Raw genomic sequence first — 20,934 nt, 5'->3', positions numbered from 1 at the left:
CAGTGAGGGGATGACCCAGCTGTAATGCAGGCATGAGATGTATGTTGTCAAATGGCAGGATGAGAGATTCAGATAGATAGTTCAGGCTCGCCCAGTCCTGGAATCCAGAGAGAGGAACTTAGACTATAAGGAGTCATTGAACATGTAGGCAGGTAGTGTTGGCACCCTTCCTTTGCCCACTCCTTCAGTGCCCAAATGCCATTGTCCTTCAAAAATCAGCTCGGATGCCTCCTCTGGCAGGTAGCACTTCTCTTCGTAGGCCCACAGCTTTTTCATCTGTGTCATTCTTAAGGCCCTGATCACTTTATGTCTTGTGTTGTAGTTGTTTACAATCTCTTCTCACAGACTGTAAACAACTTGAGAAGCAAAATCCACACGAAGTTAACCTAATCTCCCCAACAATGCCTAGAATGGTGTTTTGTACATTGCAGATACCTTAGTTGGGACTGGTGCTTTTGCAGGATTAGAAATTCACACAAACTTACGCAAATAACAAGAGATTTATTTTCAGAAAGCAAGAGACAAGCTCCTGGGTGTAGGAAATGAAATATAACCAGGCCTCTTGGGAACTGGAGCTAGAGATGCTGTGGGAAGCGAAGACCTTCCCTCCTTGCAGGTGCTGCGTGGTCTTTCCCATGCCTGCTCCTCTGTGTGTCTTTCAGTTTCAGTTTTCACAGGAGGGAATCTGACTGCTCTGTCAGCAGGCCCTGGATCAGATGTCCAGCCCTGGTATAACAAACCGTGGCAGTAGGGTTGTGCTGGTGGGGGTATCAGTTTCTTCCTAGAGCATGCTGAGAAAGGCATGCTAGTCCTTCAGAGGGCCATGGGTGGGGCAGGCAAACTGATGGATGTGTAGGTGTGGCAGGCATTCGACAACTATTTGCTAAGCCAATGGAAGAATGAATGCACACTACTTTACAGAGATTATTCTATCAGCTACACGCAGGATGGGCTGGAAGGCGGAAAGTCTGGAGTCAGGTAGAACTGTTAGGAGACTGTGATGTAACCTCAGAATGAGATGATTAGGGCCCAAATGAGGCAAGTGGTGCTGGGGATAGAAAGAAAGAAACGTAGGGAAAAAGTGACAGTGCTGATGAAGGTGAAAGAAGAAAGAATGTATGCGTAGGCAAGATGAGGCTTGTCTAAAAATCCTACAGACCCCTCCCTTTTTATTTTCTTCATCCTGCCATCCTTACTTCACCTCTCTGGATCAGTGTTTACCCTCTTCTCATAACTTAGAAGTGGAGAAAGGAGCACACGTGTGTGTGTGTGTGTGTGTGTGTGTGTGTGTGTGTGCGTTTGTGCGCGTGTGTTTGTGTGTGTGTGAGTGTGTGCATGTGTGTGTGTGCGTGTGTGTTTGTGTGTGTGTGTGTGTGTGTAACATATCTATTGGCTCTCAAGGATGTGGAGTATTTCTATCAGTTTCACTTAGAAGTGGGAAAAAAAGGCTAAATGCATTAGAGAGCTCCTAAATTTAAAATCTGTTAGCTTATCCCCCACCTCCACTGGGAGCCCAAAGGGTACAGAATCCACTCTTCAAAAATAATCAAGGTTTTTGTTGTTGTTGTTCTTTTTAAGCTACCATGTTCCTGGAAAACTGGAAGAGGCTACAGATGCGACTGGGCTACTTTTGGGACCTGACTGGCATAGAAGAGGAAGAAGTGAGTTCTTTCATGTATTTCTCACATACTTCTGTGGGCTTTTGCTTTGTTTTGATCCTGGAAATGGACTCTCTGAGTGAGATAACCATGTATGTTTGCTGTCACTGGCTGGGTCTCACAGTGGCTGCCTGTGTAGCTTGGCTCCATGGACTGGGCCATGGTTGACCTACTCTGAGGCCAAGAGTTCAAGTACCCCCTCTTCCCTTGAGCTGGAGGGCATTGAGCCTGAGGTTTGGGCAGATGTCCCAGTGCCCTCCTCTGGGGAAAGAGGTGGCAGAAGATGCAAGAACAAGAGGCAAGAGGTAATCTTGAGATCATAAAGCCAGAGAATCAGGGATATGTCAGAATGCCCTAGGAGCCTCCTGAGGGCCAAAGGAGAGGCAGGGTGTCAGGTGCTGGTTGTCTTTGATGTCTGTGAATGAAGAAAGAAACACTGAACCTCTGTGGTATAAGCCCGTGCACTGTGTGTGAAACTGGGGAGTGGGGGAGGCGTGAGCTAAGGGAAAGGGTAGGTTCTTCTAGAGCAGTGTTCTGGACAGATGATCTTTAAATAATGCAAATAAGTCAGCCTTCCCTCATAGCTCTTCTGAGGACTAGCCCCCCATTCTCGATGCTGGTAAGCCGATGACGGGCAGTGTGTCGTGCTTGCTCCCATGATCTATTCCCACCATAATTCCTGCTCCTCCAAAAGCAACCCCACTGCCACTCGGCCCTCCTCCCCTCTTCTTTCACTTCCAAGCTCAGCAAGCCCCTCTGTTCTGACCATTAAAACCTTCAAGGCCTCCTGATACCAGGTGCCACCATGGATGGGATATCAAGCAGGGACTCTCAATAGTGTGGATATTGTGGGTGAGGGGCTGAGGGCTGTGTCTAGAAGGGCCAGGAGGCACTTTCAGTTGCCTGAGTACCCACTTGCAAGGGCTGGCCACAGCAGTAAGGCCACAGCAGTAAGGTGGCTGCAGGCAACACAAGCCTGCTCATTACTCTCCTACAGTGATTGCCTTGGACTAGGGACCTGGGGCCTTCTGGCCCTGACACTTTATGAGAAAGAAGTGGAATCCTTAATTTAGTCTCTTCCCAAGCCTGTATGTCCCCACATCTGTGGCATGTCACCATTTCTTCTCCTTAATGCTCTAAGTAGTCTACTTGCCTTTGAGCAGGTAGGCTGAAGAATGGCAGGACCCTCAGGGCAGCTGCATGGAATGGAATCTACCAGTGCAGGGTGTGCTGCCTGAAAATGCTGGAAGGAGAGATGTAATGATATAGCCTTTCTCCACCTCCCGTGGGTTCTCACTTAATTGCATTCCCATCCCACTCCACCCCATTGCATTACCATATATTGGGTACCCACTCTACTCCAGTCCTAGGTATTGTGCATATACCCTGAGGTAATACTCTCATGAACTCTGTGGTGAAAGAGAGAATAAACATATGCATTCTGCCTTCAGAGAGGATTCAAATTATTTAGGAAGATAAGCAACAGGGAATAATAAAGACAGTTGCATTGCTTGTAGGAAAATTCCCAAACTGGTCCTTCCAATAGAAAGAACTCTAGAACTTTGAATATGGGTGATCTAGTGGGGAAATCTTTGTATTATTGGTCCCATCTGATTTAGCTGAAATATGTCTCATATACATGAGAGAGACAGAGAGAGAGGGAGGCTGGGGGAGGTGGATAGGGTACAGTGCCTACTCCCCTAATGCCATAGAATGTTTCCAAAAAAGAGAAGAAGATGCATTTTGGCATCCAAGCCTGTGCGGGGCCAGAGACAAGTTAAGTGTGTCTGCTAAGTAGAGTTGAGTAAGCCCTCACGTCTTGCTGTTAGAGAGCAAGTGTAAACATAGTCTCTCCATCAGAAAAGCCTCAGTTATAACTCAATACCCTTGAAATCTCTGGAACAAGTCCCTGGCAGGAGTGAGATTATAATCCATTTTTCTTTCTGTAGCCAGGTTTCCTGTTTATCTGTTTAACCCAATGAGCCATGGTAACTTCCTGGGAGGTACATGATTTGAGGAGCTCATGTGCTGGCTGAGAGGGGCCTGGCCAAGGCTGGGTTTACCCAGGGCCTAAGGAGACATTCTGGATGGGATCTCCGTGTGAGGTTGCTGCAAGGCTGGTTGGTTCTGTAGCGTGACTGGCGTGCCCCACATGTGCACAGGCCAGCCTCAACTTTTCCTTTAATGCATTTCTAGTTTGGATTAGCACACATCAATTTCAGTTCAGTTCTGAACATGGCCATTAAGCATCTATTACATACTAGGTTTTTGTATGGAATATGGAATTATCTCAGGCATAGTGTCTGATCTCCAAAGGGCTGCATTCAGCAGGGTGCTCTTTGGTCTATAAATATTTAGAATAGAATGGAGAGTGTGAGAGAGAAACTGCTCTGGCTAATGTAGAGAGGAAATTCTTAAAAAATCAGGGTTTTGAAGACTGGTTGGCTTTTAATGGGCAGCAAAGGGAAGAAGGGGCGCCCACAAGAAAGAAACAGCAGCAGAAGCCTTGACCTGGGAAAGCGAGGCAACAACAAGATATCTTGAAAGGCAAGTTGGCTTCAGGGGACAGGGCTCAGTATGCAGTGGTGACAAGGAAAAAGTGTAGTCTGGTGACTGGGTCAGGGAGGGTCCTGATTGCTAATCTGTATCTCCCAGGCCATGGGAAGGCATGAAGGTCAGGATAGCAAGGTACGAATGACTTGAACAAGGGTCCTAGGACTTATATGAAGAATTTAACCCACATTCAAAATGAGGAGTGAGTGGAAGGCAGATGTTACTTGGGCATTGGAGGGAGGGAGGCAGCAGGGGTCCTTGAAAGCCATGATTAGAAGTTTTTTCTGTTTTAACGAGACACCTCCCAGTATCAGGAATGCTTGCGAGTCTAGCTTTCTATAACCTTAAGACTTCTTTCTTCCCCACGGTATCTACTAGGAAACACTTGCTTCCCAGGGGAAAGGAAGGTGCCAACTGACATACACCAAAGCTTGTGTACCCTCTAGTCCTCCCACCTGGGTGCCTCCAGCAGGTGGGTCACCCCAGGAGGGGTAGAACAAGCAGTAGGGCTTAAGTCCAGCTTGGAAACCAGAGAGAAGCCAGAAGAAGACTGGAGACTGCTTTCTTATGAGGGTGGGGAAGGAAGGAAGCAACCATGCCCAACGGCCCACCCCCCTGGGCCAGTGCAGGTCTGCCTATGGGTGTTCCTGTGGACACCAGCACAGGACTTATTGAAGGACTCCTCTGATCCTGTCTGTCCTTTTTGCAGGGAGATCTGCCAGACCTCCAGAGTTTTATACTCCAAAATGGGATAATCTTCAGCTCAGTGGGCCACTCTTGCCCATTACCTTCTGTCACATCAGGAATACCCTGGACCTCTTAGAGAGTGTGGCCTTATCTGAACACAGATATCCTGCCCACCCATCTCTCTCCCACCCATCATGTATCACATCAAAGCTTAGATATCCTCAGTGACTTCTTTCTGGTTTCATAGGAAACCAAATCCTCTGCCTACCTTTCTAACCTCAGCTTGTGTCATTCTCCTCCTTGCTTAGACCTTCCAGCTACCCAGGCCTTCATTCTGTCTCGAGCTCATTCCAGCCTTTGCCCTGGCTATTCCTGTTGCACAGACTGCTTTTCTCCCAGACTCTGCAAGGCCTGTCTTTTCTCGGCTTTTGTGTCTCAGTGAAAACATTGCCATCTTCAGATTGGCCTCCCCCAACTCCCCAATCTGAAGCAGCCATCCTGCTTTATTTCTTCTGCTGTTGTTATCCTCATCTGCTAGTTTCTCATTTGTGTGCTGGTTTACTCACTGTAACTTTTCTCTACTTGGAGATAAGTTCCGGGGAAGGAGGTATCTTGTGTCTAGGACTGGCAGTATAGCCTCAGTGCCTGGAAAGAGCTCAGAGTATAGCAGGTGCTTGACGACTCTTGGTTGAAGACATTTGTTGGATGTATCTCTGGACTTACCTCTTTACATCAGACAAGCGTGGTCCTGAGCAGGCTTGGGTTCTTCCTCGCAGCTGGCTCCTGGGGAGACTGACCACGTGGAAACGGTTCCCAGAGTCTCGATGGGAGGGGCGATGATCTGTGATGACTTGGCATCAGATTACCCATCCAGTGCTGTTGTGTTTGGGGAACATCAGGAGTATCAGGCTGATCTGCCCATGGCTGGGTGTGTCAAAGCAGCCCTCCCAGGGGCTGGATTCTGCTCTGGTCAGGAGCTCAGTTGTCCAATTTGAGGGATTCCATAACCTCACCCCACTTGCTTGGCTGCAAACAGGGAGGTCCTTGTCAGGCCTGCTTCAGCTGAGTGCAGCGCAGCCTGTCTCTTTTTTGAGTTTTGGATTCCTGTCCGAGTGCTTAGGAAGCTAGGCTTGCTTTAAAAAGGTAAGGGTTATGGCCGGGTGCAGTGGCTCATGCCTGTAATCCCAGCACTTTGAGAGGCAGAGGTGGGCAGATCACCTGAGGTTAGGAGTTCAAGATCAGCTTGGTCAACATGGTGAAACCCCATCTCTACTAAAAATACAAAAAAAATCAGCTGGGCCTGATGGCATGTGCGTGTAGTCCCAGCTACTCTGGAGGCTGAGGCAGGAGAATTGCTTGAGCCTGGAAGGCAGAGGTTGCAGTGAGCCGAGATCATGCCACAGCACTCCAGCCTGGGCGACAGAGTTGAGACTCTGTCTCAAAAAAAAAAAGAAAAAAAGATGAGGGAGCTCTGAACTGGGGCCCAGCTTGGAGGGAGGTGAGCCATAGCCATACCTAGAGGGATTCAAGCAAAATCCTCTGTGTGCTGCCGCATCATGTCCTGGAAAGCCAGAGATAATCAGAAACATCCTGCTGGTCATCTGGGGGTGCCTCCCTTAGCCCCTGTGCAGGGTATGAAAGGGGAGAGGCTCCTCTGTCTTGAAGAGATTTAGAACCCATGTTCTGGAACTCACTGAAAGATACTCCTACAGTTTTTAATTAAACTCTCCCATTGGAATAATGTAGAAGAAAAGCAACCAAATTTCAGAGGCCATGGGGGAGAACCTCAAACCATACTTCTCCAAGTATTCCTGCAGGTTATTTATTGTTACAGGCAAAAGTTGCTCTGCGGGAAATGATGTGCTTAGGAAAATTAAGCAAGCGTCTTGACAGTAGTACTTTTCAGAGTTTTTAATATGCTCATTGTGACTCTCAGAAAGTCGATACGTTCTAGTGTTTTCCAGTCTTTTAGATCTCGGAATCCTTTTTTAGCTGAAATTCTCTTGGCACACACATTAGGAAATGCTGTGTTGGAGAACGGATGAAGGTGAGAGACCAAATCAAGTGCACTTTGCAAGCAGTTAGAGATTTCTGTGTGTTCTGCACGGTGCCAAGTACTGTGCAAAACAGAGTAATACAGAGCAGGTAGCTGATCTTTATGTTAGGATAAGAAGACTCTCACATGCAAAACAGCTAGGAAAAAATAAAAGAAAAATACGTAATGAAGATCTACGGTGTGTGGTATAAGCTATAAAAGTCTAGGAATTCAGAGAGGGAGGAGACCCCACCTGGTAGGTATGTTGCAACAGTTGGAGAAGGCCTCCTGGAAGGGGTGGGACTGACGTCCCCTCGGAGAATGGGTGAGGATGGAATGGCACCACCTGCTGTTGTTTTAGTTATGCCTGTTAGTCACTTACATGGTCTGTCCTCTCCTGCATCATGGCATGTCTTGGGAAAGCCAGAGACAGGTCAAGAGCCTGGCCTGTTGACGTTTGGAATCTCTGACATATGGACAGAGATAAGGACATGTGTGTTCCCTGAATGGCAGAGCCCATTGTGAGCCAGTACCTGAATCCCTGCCCAGGAGTTATCGATAAACGATGCAGGAACATGAAGTCCTCACACCTGTAGATGTTTGTTCTTGAGCTGGAAACCGTAAGGAAGGCCCGCCAATGAGGCCAGGTGTACACAGTTAAATTTTCTTTGAAGTGAGTCATGCATTTTCCTACCCCGGCATCTGCACTGATTTGACCATGGTTCTCTGGATTAGTTAGGTGCTCTTTCCCATGCCTGGTGACTCACAACTCAGGTTTGTGTTGCTGAATGGCCCAGTGAGGTCTCTTGAGCATTGCTGTACTTGCCAATGAGTTACTCACCGAGGCTGTACAGGAAACAGGTCCAGGCAAGTGAGTTTTAAGATTCCCTATGGCCACCCTTGACTTTGATGTTTATTGGTCACCATTTTAGCTCAGAGAATAATGGAGCAGGGAAGGAGTTTTGTTGTTGCCCTCACTCCCAGCTGTGGGGCACACCTGTTTCTCCAGCTAGGAGTTGGCTTGTTGAAAGTTAAAGTTTGAAGTGTGACAATGGTTGGTGGGATGACCAGGGATATCCCTCTGCCTCTGGTGAAACTGCTCTGCAAAGCACTGGGCCCCTCTTCGTGTCAACCATCCGGTTAACGTTTCCTCTCTCTTTTCTCAACACTGGCGCTATCCCCAGGAACGTGCCCAGGTTTGGTTTTCAGTGTGATAACGAGTGTTGTGTGTCCCTTGTCTTTTCCTCACGTTGTGTTCTTATGTTAGGATGTGACGTCTAGACGCCTTGTGATTGTGTGTGGTGGGGCAGTTCATATCCAATAGCGTTCAATCCTAAACGCTGATGTTAATGTACATGTGTCTGCTTATAACCCTCAGGCCAAGGTCATTCTTCCTTTTGTTTACTAACCACTCACTGCTCTTTGGTTTAGGAACATTCCAGGCCTGAGTATGAAACCAAAGTTCGAGAGAAAATGCTAAAGGAGAGCAACAAGTCGGCTGTCCAGAAATCGGAAACAAACACGACGGAGTGTGGCGATGAGGTATGAAGCTGCGCTTGTTGCTCACGGTCCTCTTGTTGCGATCCTGTTGTCATTTTGTTTCGCACACCTTAGTGAAGGGAGACTGGGCTTGAGAAGGGGTTGATGTGGGGCGGGTTGAGATGAGAGCATGACATCTCGCATTGTCCTGCAGCCAGAGATCATGGGCGATGAATGGGCTTTCGCCATGACTTGACCTCTCTTTCCAGATAGCGGTGCTATCTGGTCAAAATGGGAGGGCAGGTTGGAGGAGAAACAGTTTCAGGCCTGATTCCTACTATCATCTAAATATTGAACAATAATAACATTCAATACCCCACCAGACCAACCACCACCACGGCTAATCCTTATCGAGTGCTTGCTCTATGTTAGACACTGTTCTAAGTGTATTACATTATCTCACAATAAGTCTGTGAGGCTGGTACTATTGCTATGTAAATGAAGGCTCATGAAAAAAGTTATGTCCACAGATTAAGTCATTTGCCAGAGGTCACACAGCCAGTAAATGGTAGGTGGATCTGGGATTCCACTGCAGGTCTGTTAGTCTGTGCACCTAACCACTATGCCATACAGCCTTCAACTGCAATGGGAAAATCAAAGGATAGAGCAAGAAATGGCTCTTAGGGCCTGCAGTGGCAAATTCATGCCTGTATTTGCTCCAGCTACTCGTGCAATGTTCCTTACATTTCATTTTATCTCGGTGGGCCTCCAAACGTGGAAACATGATGGTGACCATGTCCTCTGAGTCATGTCTCTGAGTTTCATGGTGGCATGCAGTCATTAAAACAGAGCTTCAGAATTTGTGCTGTGGTTCGTAAAAATACTCAAAGTATATATGTTGGGGGGCATGGGGATGCTCTTTGGGATACCTGTCTCTGTGTGCCACCCATCTTTGAAAGCGAGGGGGGGTTGGGGGCAGAGAGAGAGAGAGAGAGGGAGGAGTTTATGTCTTTCTTAATCTGGTTCTTGAAAAAAAAATCTACTAGATTGAAAATCTGTTGCTTTTAGATGTGTCTTTTCTCCGTCTTGGATTTGAATTCAAATTTCATTTCATTTCGCATTCTTTAAGTTGGAACCATTCATGTTAACATGCAAATTTATGCAAGCATCAAAACAGAAGAATGTGGTGTTTTCGAGGCCAAAATACTGGCATTTTTTTTTTTTTTTTAAGAAAACAGAACTTAAACAGAACAGAGAGGGTGGCCCTCTGAGTTATTTTTTTTCCTAGATGAAGACCAAGTCCAAGACCACCAATTATTCAGGGAAATAATGAATTCATTCTTAGGAAAGACTAATCATCACCGCCACCCTCATCAGAAAGCAAGCATTCTGTGTTCTGTCAGCTTCGGCAACGCCATGCAAACTTCTTTCTCCACCCCATAGCAATATACAATGGATAATTTTATGGAAATCACATGTAACTTTTATTGACCACTGACTCATTTAATTTTAATTCCATAGACGGGAATGCCAAGGAGCTGGAATTGCGTACACTGAGGCTGTGGTTCTAATATAAACATTGCTTGGGTATATATGCATGATTGGTCAAATAACTTTCAGGAACCATGAATAATTAAAAAACATCTGAATGCATTATGAATGATACATATGTTTATGTTTTAGCATTCAACATCTATTTTCATTACACTGTTGAGAATGCAAAGCTCAAAGTATCTAATGCCTTATGGGCACTGGGGGGAAATGACCTTCTCAAATGAGCAGTGTAAGATAAAAATGGCCTAGAATTTGATTGTCAGGATCCTTCTTGTGTTTCCTCAGTTTCTTTAACATTGTTAATGCTTCTGTTCTTGCCAAATCCAGCCATAGGTGGGAGATAAAGATGGATGCTGCTCTTGTCTGCAGGCAGAGTTGTAGTCAATACCCATCGCATAGCATTGCTGCAGGGGCACCATTGCACGTGGAATGTTTAGGAAAGGCACCTGCTTCTGAGGAATAGACAGGGACTAAAGAATCAAATTCTAGCTGTTGGTCTTGGATGTGCTTGTTTCACCCCAGAAGATCACCTTGGTTCTGCCTTCACTGTAATCCTGATGCTGCATATCCCCACCTCTCCTTACTTTCCTTCCTGTTGAATGGTAAAAAGCTACCATTTACTGAGGCCCAGAGTGGTGCACGAATTTGCTTAAGACCACATAGCTAGTTGTGTGGAAGCTGGTAATCAAACCCAGCTCTGCCTGATCCCCAAGGCCTATTTGCTTTTCTTTTTTCTTTTTAATTTTAAAGATACCAAGTCCATTTACTTTTTAAACATGTTTATTGAGATTTAATTTTATACGCTAAAATTCACCCATTTAAAGTGTACAATTCAATGGTTTTTAGCATATTCACAGATTCGTGCAATTATCTACACAATTTATTTTAAAACATTTTTATTATCCCAAAAAGAAACCCTGTACCCAATAGTTGCCAAGCCGTGGGTAACAACTAGTCTACTTTCTGTCTCTGTAGATTTGCCTATTCAGGACTTTCATGTAAATGGTATTATAGAATATGCGGTCCTTAGCTTCTTTCACTTAGCAACATTTTTTTAGGATTCATTCATGTTGTAGCATATATCAGTACTTCATTCTTTTATATTACCAAATAATATTCTGTATTTTGGATTTGCTTCATTTTATTTATTGATGCAGTTGATAGACACTTGGGTGGTCTCCACTTTTGGGCTATTATGAATAATGCTGCAATGGACATTTGTGTACAAGTTTTTTTTTTGGCCATATGCTTTCATTTTTCTTGGGTATATACCTAGGAGTAGAATTGCTGGGTCATATGGTAACTCTATGTTTAACATTTTAAAGAACTGCCATGCTCTTTTTCCAAAGTGGCTATGTTATTTCACATTCCAACCAGCTATTTATGAGGTTTCTAGCATCTCCACATCCTCACCAACACTTATTATCTGTTTTTAAAATTTTATCCATCCCAGTGGTGTAAAGTGATATTTCATTGTAGTTCTAACTTGCATTTCCCTAATGACTAATGATATGAACATCATTAGTGGTCATTTGCATGTCTTCTTTGGAAAAATATCTATTCACATCCTTTGCCTCTTAAAAATATTGGGTTAATTGGCTTTTGATTATCAGGTTGTAAGAGTTATTTATATAGTTGGAATATATGAAATTCTTTATATATTTGGGATATAAGAAATTCTTTATATATTTGGAATACCAGTCTTATCAAATAATATGATGTAGAAATAGTTTCTTTAATTCTGTAGATTGTCTTTTCACTTTATTGAAATTTTGAATTTTGAGATAGTTCAACTTGTCTAATTTTGTTACTTATGCTTTTGTGTTATATCTAAGAAACCATTGCCTAATCCAATGTCATTAAGATATTTCTAATTTTTCTTCTAAGAATTTTATAGTTTTAACACTTGCAGTTAGGCTTATGATCCATTTTGAGTTAATTTTTCTGTGTGATATAAGGAGGGGATTCAAATGTATTTTTCTGCATGTAGATATTCAGTTGTCCCAGCACCATTTGTTGAACAGACTGTTTCCTCACCGAATTATCTTGACACCCTTATCAAAAGTCAATTGACCATAAATGTAAGAGTTTATTTCTGGACATCAATTAGATTCCATTAATCTATATGTCTGTTCTTATGTAGTACCGCCCTATCTTGATTGCTGTGCCTGTATAGTAAGTTTTGAAATTGGGGGTATGAGTCCTCTGACTTTGTACTTTTTCTTCAAATTTGTTTTGACAATTCTGGGTGCTTTGCATTTCCATATGAACTTCATGACTAGCTTGTCAAAGTCTGTAAGAAAGCAAGCTGGGATTTTGCTAGGGATTGAGTTGAATCTATAGACTAATTTTGGAAGAATTGCCGTCTTAGCAATAGTAAGTCTTCTATGAATGTGGTATATCTTTCTATTTATGTAGACCTTTTATTTTTTCAACAATGTTTTATAATTTTCAGTGTGCAAGTCTTGTACATATTTTGTTAAATTTATTGATAATTATTTTTTTTGATGCTATTGAAAATATAGTTTTCTTGATTTTATTTTTGGATTGTTTATTGCCAGTATATAGAAATATAATTGATTTTTCTATATTGATCTTGTATCCCATAACTTTTCTGAACTCATTTTTTAGTTCTAATAATTTTTAATGGATTCCTTAGGATTTTCTATTTGTGAGATCATGTTATCTGTGAATAGAGATAGTTTTACTTCTTTTTTCCAATCTGGATATATTTTATCCCTGCTCCCTCCACCCATTTCCTAATTCCCCTGATTGGAATCTCCTATACAATGCTGAATAGACGTGGTGAGGCCAGGCGCTGTGGCTCACGCCTGTAATCCCAGCACTTTGGGAGGCTGAGGTGGGCGGATCATGAGGTCAAGAGATCGAGACCATCCTGGCTAACATGGTGAAACCCTGTCTCTACTAAAAATACAAAAAATTAGCCGGGCATGGTGGTGGACACCTGTAGTCCCAGCTGCTTGGGAGGCTCAGGCAGGAGAATGGTGTGAACCCGGGAGGCGGAGCTGGCAGTAATCCAAGACTGCGCCACTGCACTCCAGCCTGGGTGACAGAGCAAGACTCTGTCTCAAAAAAAGAAAAAAAAAATGTGGTGAGAATGGACTTCCTTGCTTTGTTTTTGATCATAGGAGAAAAAAAAAATTAGTCTTTAACCATTAAGTCAGGCCATAGCTTTTTTTTTTCACCCTTTTTTTTTTTTTTTTTTGGTTTGTTTTAAGCTCTCTCTATAAGGTTTCCCTCTAAGGCCATTCTTGCATTGCTATAAATACCCAAGACTGAGTAATTTATTAAAAAGAGAGGTTTAATTGGATCATGGTTCTGTAGGGTTTAGAAAAGGCATGGTGCTGGTATCTTCTTGGCTTCTAAGGAGGCCTCAGGAAGTTTATAATCATTGTGGAAGGCGAAGGGGGAGCAGGCACATCACATACTGAAAGCAGGAGTGAGAAAGGGGAGTGAGTTATAGGGGAGGTGGTGCCACACACTTTTAAATGACCAGATCTCACAGGAACTCACTCACCTTTGCAAAGACAGTACCAAGCCATGAGGGATCCACCCCCATGATCCAAACACCTCCTGCCAGTCTCTACCTCCAGCACCGAGGATTACAATTCAACATCAGATTTGTGTGGGAACAAGTATCCAAACTGTATCAGCTTCCCTGAGAACAATTCACATCACAGGTACATGACGCTGATCTGAAATGAAATATTCTTTACTGTAATGAGGTGATAACCATATGTTAGGACCCTGGGGTAGGAGTTATGGTACCATTACCAGGCAGCTGAGCCTTCTGGGTCTCTTCCACCTCAGCTGTCATGCAGGGAGATTAGATTACACAGCCTCTCCAGTTCTGAGAGTCAGCAGTTTTCTTTGCTGATGTGCAGAGATGATGTTGGTCATCAGCCCATTGGTTTGGGGGATTGGACTGTCCCTTATTTATTTATATGGTAGTAACTTGGCTCTTACACTTTCTCTTATTGATTTTCAAGGATGTGGGCATAGGAGGATGTTAACAATGATAAAATTATAAGTAACATTTATGGAGTGCTTATTGTATGTAATATGCAAAGCTTTACAAGTATTATTTGCTTTATTATTTCCGTTATGATCCCCAACTCACAGATGAGAAGACTGAGGTCTATAGGGGAACATAAGTTGATCAATGATAATACATTGCAGAGCCAGAGTCCAAGCCAGGCAGTCTGACTCAAAAGCAATGCTTTTAACCTCTTGCTCCTATGTTTGCTGAAAGTTTTCCTTCAACAGATCCTCAAACACTCCTAAAAAGTCATGTTTGATTCTTCTTTCCTAAACTAAAGGCAGAAAGGACTGTGGTATTCACTGGAAAGATGGGTGAGAGACAAACTCGCTACCCTACATTAGTGGTTTTGTGTAAATTTTAGTGGGGTGATGCTCTGTTTCCACTGAGGACAACAGTGGGGAGAATTAGCTCAGTTTACTGCTAGAGGTTCAACAGACAGTAGGGAAAATTCAGGAATATGAATATAAATACAGATTATGTTTTCAAGAAAGAATACTGAGTCCGGAATTTTTAATAAAAGAATAGCGTGGATTTTTTTTTTTCCTAAATCAGTTTGAATCTTTTCTAGACTGCTGTATCCCGGACGCATTTGGAGGTTTTCTTAAGTTTCCCTGCAGGTCACCAATTCTCTCTGTTCCTACAAGATGGTAAAACTCTAAGTTGAGTGCAGATGGCAAGGTGCTGGAGCTGGCAGGTTGAGGAGCAGTGCTGGTCTTTACCTCTTATCCCTGTAACCTTTCACTCAGTGCTTTCTCAGCCCATGCCTCCTTTGCTTCCAATAAACTTTCTATTAGAGTACAGTAAGAAGACAAAACTCATTCTACGTGGGTCAGCAGAGACAATATGAAGAGCTAATTCTAAAGGTGTTAGAAGAAGAGATGTGGAGGCAAGCAGGACAGGGAGGCAATGGAGAGATTAGCATGGCAGGAAGTGGGCACCACCTTAGGGCTGCAAGGACAGGAGCAGAGCTGGCCTTACTAGAGCCCAGGAGCCAGGACCACCCAGTGGGAGCTGGAATCCCAGAAGAGATGCCATCTGAAGCAGATAGAAAAAGTAAAGGAGAAGTACCCTGGATTTCCCTTTTCTGCCCCCCAGGCTCCCATCATTACCTCCCATTGGCCAGACCTAACCAAAAGTCAGTCGATGAGTTATTCAAGGAAATATAGTTTTTGGGGTCAGCACAGAGCAGAGGAAAGGAACAGCAGAATCTATCTGAAAGCAACCGGCAAAGCGCTGGAGCGAAAGTCCAGGCAATAAGTCGATGTAACTTTAGAACCCAGTAGCCACAAATCATTTACAAGTGGGGTCCTTGGTTGGAGGTTGGAGAGGCTGTTGGGGAAGAGAAATAAAAATTTGACAAGAAGCACAGGAATGCTCACCACTGACATAATGAATAAATACACCAATGGTCAGTTTTTCAGACCATTCCTGAACTGATGAGAGTGTTTGTGTGAGTGAGCGGGTGTGTGAGAGTGAGTCAGTGGCATGAGCATGTGTGAGATTGTGTTAGTGTGTATGTGTGTGGGTGGGTGTGTCAGTGTGCCAGTGGTGTGAGATTGTGTTAGTGTGTATGTGTGTGTGAGAGAGGGAGACAAGGAGAGGGAGCATGCCTGAGTGATGGTGTCATTGGAGTGACACAAATGGGCTCAGATAACAGAAGGCTTCAAAAAGGAGCAAAAATATATTTTTGTGTCAAGATGCAAAGAACATGAACAAGTAGAGTTGGGGGGGGCGCGCTAAAGGCAAATGTGGGTTTCATACTTCTATGAAACGTATCACTGAAAGGACTTTAAAACAAAATCCTATTTAACTAGTCCTGGGAGTTTCTTCATGGAGCTTGTCACCCACATATTGATTTAGCCAGTGCGCAGGCCCCGGCGCCCCCATCCCTGCCTGAGCCACCTGCGGTGCTCATTTAATGAATGTTTTCTGTTGAGCACTGCAGCTAGAAGGCAACAGGAGCCTAGAGGAGGCTGTGGATAGAGGGGTGTTAATTTACTGCTCAGTTCATCACCCTGGGGACAATTATTTCAAAAGAAAACTCATCTAAAGTTAAAGCACTGAAACATCTACGACAGACGCCTCTGGCAGGCGCAATAAACAAACACGTGGAATAAATTATGCATAATTGTAGGGCCTTTGCAGAGGGTGGGACAACAGCAACGGGAAGCTGGGACATTGCTGGAGCATGCGCATGGGTGGAGAAGGGAAGCCCAGCGAGCAGGGGATGAGGGTCCCTCTCGCCTCTTAATCTGGGCCAAGGGAGACATGGTCCAGGCTTTCCACGCAGGCCTCGGGTGGCTTATCAGTTCTTTGAGCAGATGAAGTTCCCTCATGCCCTCTTTTGAGGCACTAAATGACCAAATAACCACTTGAGGGTCAAAAACATAAAGAATCAAAATAATTATCGCAGCCTCTTCTTAGGGTTTTTCGTTGGCAAAGGGAAACGCTGAGGCACAGAAAGGGACTTAATTTTGCCAGAGATTCTTGTAGTAAAAGAGAAGCTGAGATGAGATGTGAGCTTGGTTCTATTTCTGAAATCTGTTTATGGCCTGGTGCTTAAGGGCTCTAAGCATCCTTATTATACGGGCATTTCATGGACTCTGGTTATTAAGGGCTGAATTAGGACACCTGGGACCTTTGTTCTCTCCCGTACGCCTGTATGAGTTGAGGAAGAATTGGCAGAAAATGGCCTGGGTTCTGTCCCAAGCTGAAGGGCAGTTGGGGAGTCAAGCCCCTGTGCTCTCAGACCAGTCCCTGAGCCGGTCTAGTAAGAGCTGAGAGGCTGCGGGTTGGTTCAGCTCTGCAGTCCTGTGCTTCAGAGGATCTGTGCACACTGCTCTTGGCCTTCTGATCTTTGGTAATAAGGACAATGAAACAGGTCACTTCATTTCAGGGGACATGTAGCTCCCTGGAACCTGTGTCACAAAAGTGGGATTGTTGCTGAAGGCTGCCCCCTGACAATTTTATGTACTATTTTTTAAACTTTTGCTTTAATTTTTTATTTTTGACAGTGCATGGTTTCTGGCTGTGGCTCCTCTCTCTCCCTTTCTTTCTCTACCCGCCCCCTCGCCTCGCCCCTTCTCTGTAATTTCTCAGGGAGTGGCCTCCTTTTTCACCTCTGGTCCCAGTCACATCCCCAGTCATGCCCCGGGGCACCCCAGCCAAGAGAAATGGGTGAGCATAGGAGAAGAGAAATGCATGTAGCAAGGAAATTTATGGGTAGAGATGTGGGCAGTCTAGGATGTGGATCTCCTTAGGGGTACTTTAGGACTTCAATTTAGAACTGGATCCTGCCTCCTTTACCCTCCTTGGCGGAAACCAGCCACAAGGCTCCACGTAGATGAGCAGAAGGCAGGGAAATACAGTCCTTGCCTAGCAGCCTCCAAGCAGCAGCTCCAAACCACCAAAGGGAGAGCCAGTCTTCACAGCCACCACATCACACCGCGATGTGAGTGGACTGTGGGCAGCTGGACTCTGGGGAGGTGGTAGCAGAGGTAGTTAGGAAACAGCTACTGGTGATTCTGACGGACTCCCACCTCCGGAGAGTTGCTGCCGTGGGAAATGAGAAAGGAAGAAGGGCTCTTGAAAAAAATGCCGCAAGGAATTTCAGTGAGTGAGCCAGAAGCGCTCATCCACAGTGTACCCACAGTGTGCTGGAGTGTGGGACTGACCCTTTCTAAACAGAATTTAGCACTCTCTTACATGGCAAGGTTTGTTGTTGTTGTTGTTCATAATTACACAAGTTATACATGAAAGCATCTTCAGAAAAATTCTGACGTCTCCCTGGACCTACCTCTTTTCCTCCCAATGTTGTCTCCTTAGAAGTAGCCAGAGCTAGCAGTTTGGTTTGTACCCTTCCAGGTCTTTTATCATGCATTTTTATTCATGTATAAATTCATATTTGTTCTGGGCTCTGGTTGTGGGTTTATTTACGCGTGCACACACACACACACATACAAAAGTCATGGACAAATGATTTCATCGGATCATGGTTCCCAATAACCTGAGACACCCCAGGGTGCCATAGGAAACTCACAGAAGTGACATGGAATTACTAAACATTTCTTAGGGAAGCCCAGCAATGATTGACATCTGTACACCACCACACAATGTTACCTCAGCAGTGTCAATGTTCTATAGTACGATGTTTTTTAATGTCATCATGTTTTAGTGAAGCTGACTTTTCTGTGGTTGCAGCCAGTGAGAGCTGCACAAAATCATTGTGGAACAGGAAGCATGAGTGTTGCTGTTCAATCTGATACCAAGATTAGAAAAGTTGGAAGTTCTCTAACAGGTGCACACATCCTGTTAGCTAGTAATCAGGTTTAAGAATGAAATAAATTATTATTATTTATTTCAATTTATGCATATTTTCCCCAATGGCTATTAATTTGTTAGGACATAAATATTTATTAAGTTATTTGGACGTAACTACTTAACACATGGAACTGTTAAGTATTTCTTTTAGCCTAAGAGCATTACATAAAAGTTGCTGGGACCTTAAGGGCACTATGAACCAAGAAAGTTTGGAAACAGCTGCATGACGAATTTCCTAAGTTGGGCGCAGTGGCTCACGCATGTAATCCCAGCACTTTGGGAGGCCAAGGTGGGCGGACTACTTGAGCTCAGGAGTTTGAGACCAGCCTAGGCAACATAGTAAGACCCTATCTCTACAAATAATTTTAAAAATTAGCTATGCATGGTGGCATGGGCCTGTAGTTCCAGCTACTCGCGAGCCTGAGGCAGGAGGATGGCTTGAGCCCAGGAGTTGGAGGCTGCAGTAAGCTGTGATTGTGCCACTGCACTGAAACCTGGGTGACAAAGCGAGTCTCTGCCTCTTAAACAAAACAAAACAAAAAAAAACAAACAAAAAAAATCCAAAACCAAAAACCAAAAAAACTTTTATGTTCAACAGAGATTTAAAAGTAAAGCAGACAGCCAAGAGCAGAACGCTTAAAAAGTGAGTTTTAAAGTTGCAGGAATTTATTTGGGGATGGCAACAGCCTGTGGAAACAGTGGGTTAGGAAAGTGCCAGGTGTGCTGGCTTCCTCCACTCTTGCTCTTTGGGCCTCCCACGGACTTCTCTCTTGGGCCTCACAGTGCATCTGCCCCAGTGTGTATATTCCCTCTCTTTTATTGCCGTCTCTCTGCATGTTTGTGCACACGTGTGTATGTGAGTGTGCATGGTAGGAGGGCACTGAGGGTTTCTCATCATGGGCACCCTTGTAAATCCTTGGTATTTAAAATAAACCCGACAACTTCTAATCCAGGGGACGTTGCTTTACTTACAATCTCCAGCGTGGTTCGGGCTTCATGGAGAAGGATGCCAGAGATGTGTAGAATGCGTCCATAAACATCTCCCTGCACGGAGCCTGTGAATTATGCATCCCAAGTAGACTCCTCGGGTGGCCCAGGCCATCAGATGGGTGGCTCTGGCCCACTTCAACTGAGAGTCGATTCTTAGCATCAGGAGTTCTGGCTAAAATAAGACCTTGTCCTCTGCTCACTGTGTACATTTCTACTGGCCAGGGTCTAAATTAAGAAGTTACAAATAAGGAGAGCCCTGAGGCCTGGGTTTTGGAAGCAAAGCTAGAGAGAGACAGGGCAGCCTGTGAAATGAGAGTGCAGTGGGGGAGGAGAAGCTGTGGATCCAGCCTCGGAGCTAAGGCTGGGCAGATTCAGGATGGTATTTCAGACCAGACCCTCATGGCTTCTGGGAAAACACAAGACCCAAATATGTGCAATGATTGGGAATGTTGGAATAGCGTAGTTGCTAGGAGAGGCCAGCACATACCATTGGGATGTGTGATGTTAGGCACAATTGACTTGCAGTTTGGACTTTTCTTTTTTTTGGTTTAAATGATTTTTCCATATATGGCCAGAAGCACGTAAATTAAATTTGTCTTTTGCTGTCTGGGCCAAGGTCGTTATTTCACTTCCTTCAAATTCACTGGAAACACACACATGCCCTTCAGGTTCCCTTGCTCTTTCTCCCTTAATGTGCCAGAAACTCAAAAGTGCTGGTTTAAAAAATTCCTCCAGGGTCAAAATGTGTTCTGGCTCCCTGCAATTCTTTTGATATGGTGGTCAAAAGGAGCTTTCAAAGAAAACTGACGGGATTGCCCTTTTGTGGATGGAGAAACAGAGGCTTTGAGACTATGTGCTTCTGACAATCATTGCCCAGCTAGAGGTTGTAAAAACCTCCTTCTCCATCCACCCCCACAGCCTGCTCAGCCATGCTGTAGCTGGTGAGAAGGGGCTTACCGTCCAAATCATTGCAGTCCTGTCACTGAATGGACCCCACATTATTTCCAAGCATTACTTTAACTTTCATAAAGAATAAAGAACTAGCATGAAAAAAAAAAGTGTCCTTACTTCATATTCCCCCAGATGCAGACCCTGAGCCAGTGATTCAAGTGCAAAATTGTGGGGGAGGTAGACTCTCCAGTAGTGGAGTGAGCAAGTGAGAGAGACAAGGGAAGGCAGCCCAGAAGGGGTGCCTGGTCAATCAGGTTACCACTGTGGACAACTGGAGCTTAGTTCTCCTGGGAATTCTGGGAGCTGATTTAGAACGTGCACTTTAGAGTGGTATTGCATGAGGGGTGAGTGTCTTAGTTGGTTTCTGCTGCTACAGTGAAATACCTTAGACTGGGTAATTTCTAGACAACAGAAACTTATTTCTCACGGTTCTGGAGGCTGGGAAGGCTAAGATCAAGACACTGGCAGATTCAATATCTGATAAGGGCTGCTGTCTGCTTCCAAGATGGTGCCTTGTTGCTGCGTTCTCAGATGGCAGAAGACCGAACAGCAAAAGGACAGTAGAGTGCTTCCTTCTTTTTTCAGATCATGAATCCATTCATGAGGGCAGAGCTCCTCAGGACTTAAGCACTTCTCAAAGACCC

General features: G+C 44.5%; 1 protein-coding gene across 1 annotated transcript in view; it reads left to right on the top strand.

The window, feature by feature from the left end:
• Window positions 1-20,934, top strand: part of ANO2 (anoctamin 2) — a 355,270-nt gene that overhangs the window by 177,791 nt on the left and 156,545 nt on the right. Inside the window, exons 14-16 of the mRNA XM_058442076.1 lie at window positions 1,579-1,661; window positions 8,118-8,129; window positions 8,365-8,475. Coding sequence (XP_058298059.1) covers window positions 1,579-1,661; window positions 8,118-8,129; window positions 8,365-8,475 — 206 coding nt within the window. The remainder of the gene's footprint in view (window positions 1-1,578; window positions 1,662-8,117; window positions 8,130-8,364; window positions 8,476-20,934) is intronic.

The sequence above is a fragment of the Hylobates moloch genome, unplaced genomic scaffold (assembly GCF_009828535.3).
Source record: "Hylobates moloch isolate HMO894 unplaced genomic scaffold, HMol_V3 SCAFFOLD_8, whole genome shotgun sequence".
NCBI classification, from domain to species: domain Eukaryota; kingdom Metazoa; phylum Chordata; class Mammalia; order Primates; family Hylobatidae; genus Hylobates; species Hylobates moloch.
The sequence above is the reverse complement of the archived record's forward strand: the minus strand, read 5'-3'. Positions and strand labels throughout refer to the sequence as shown.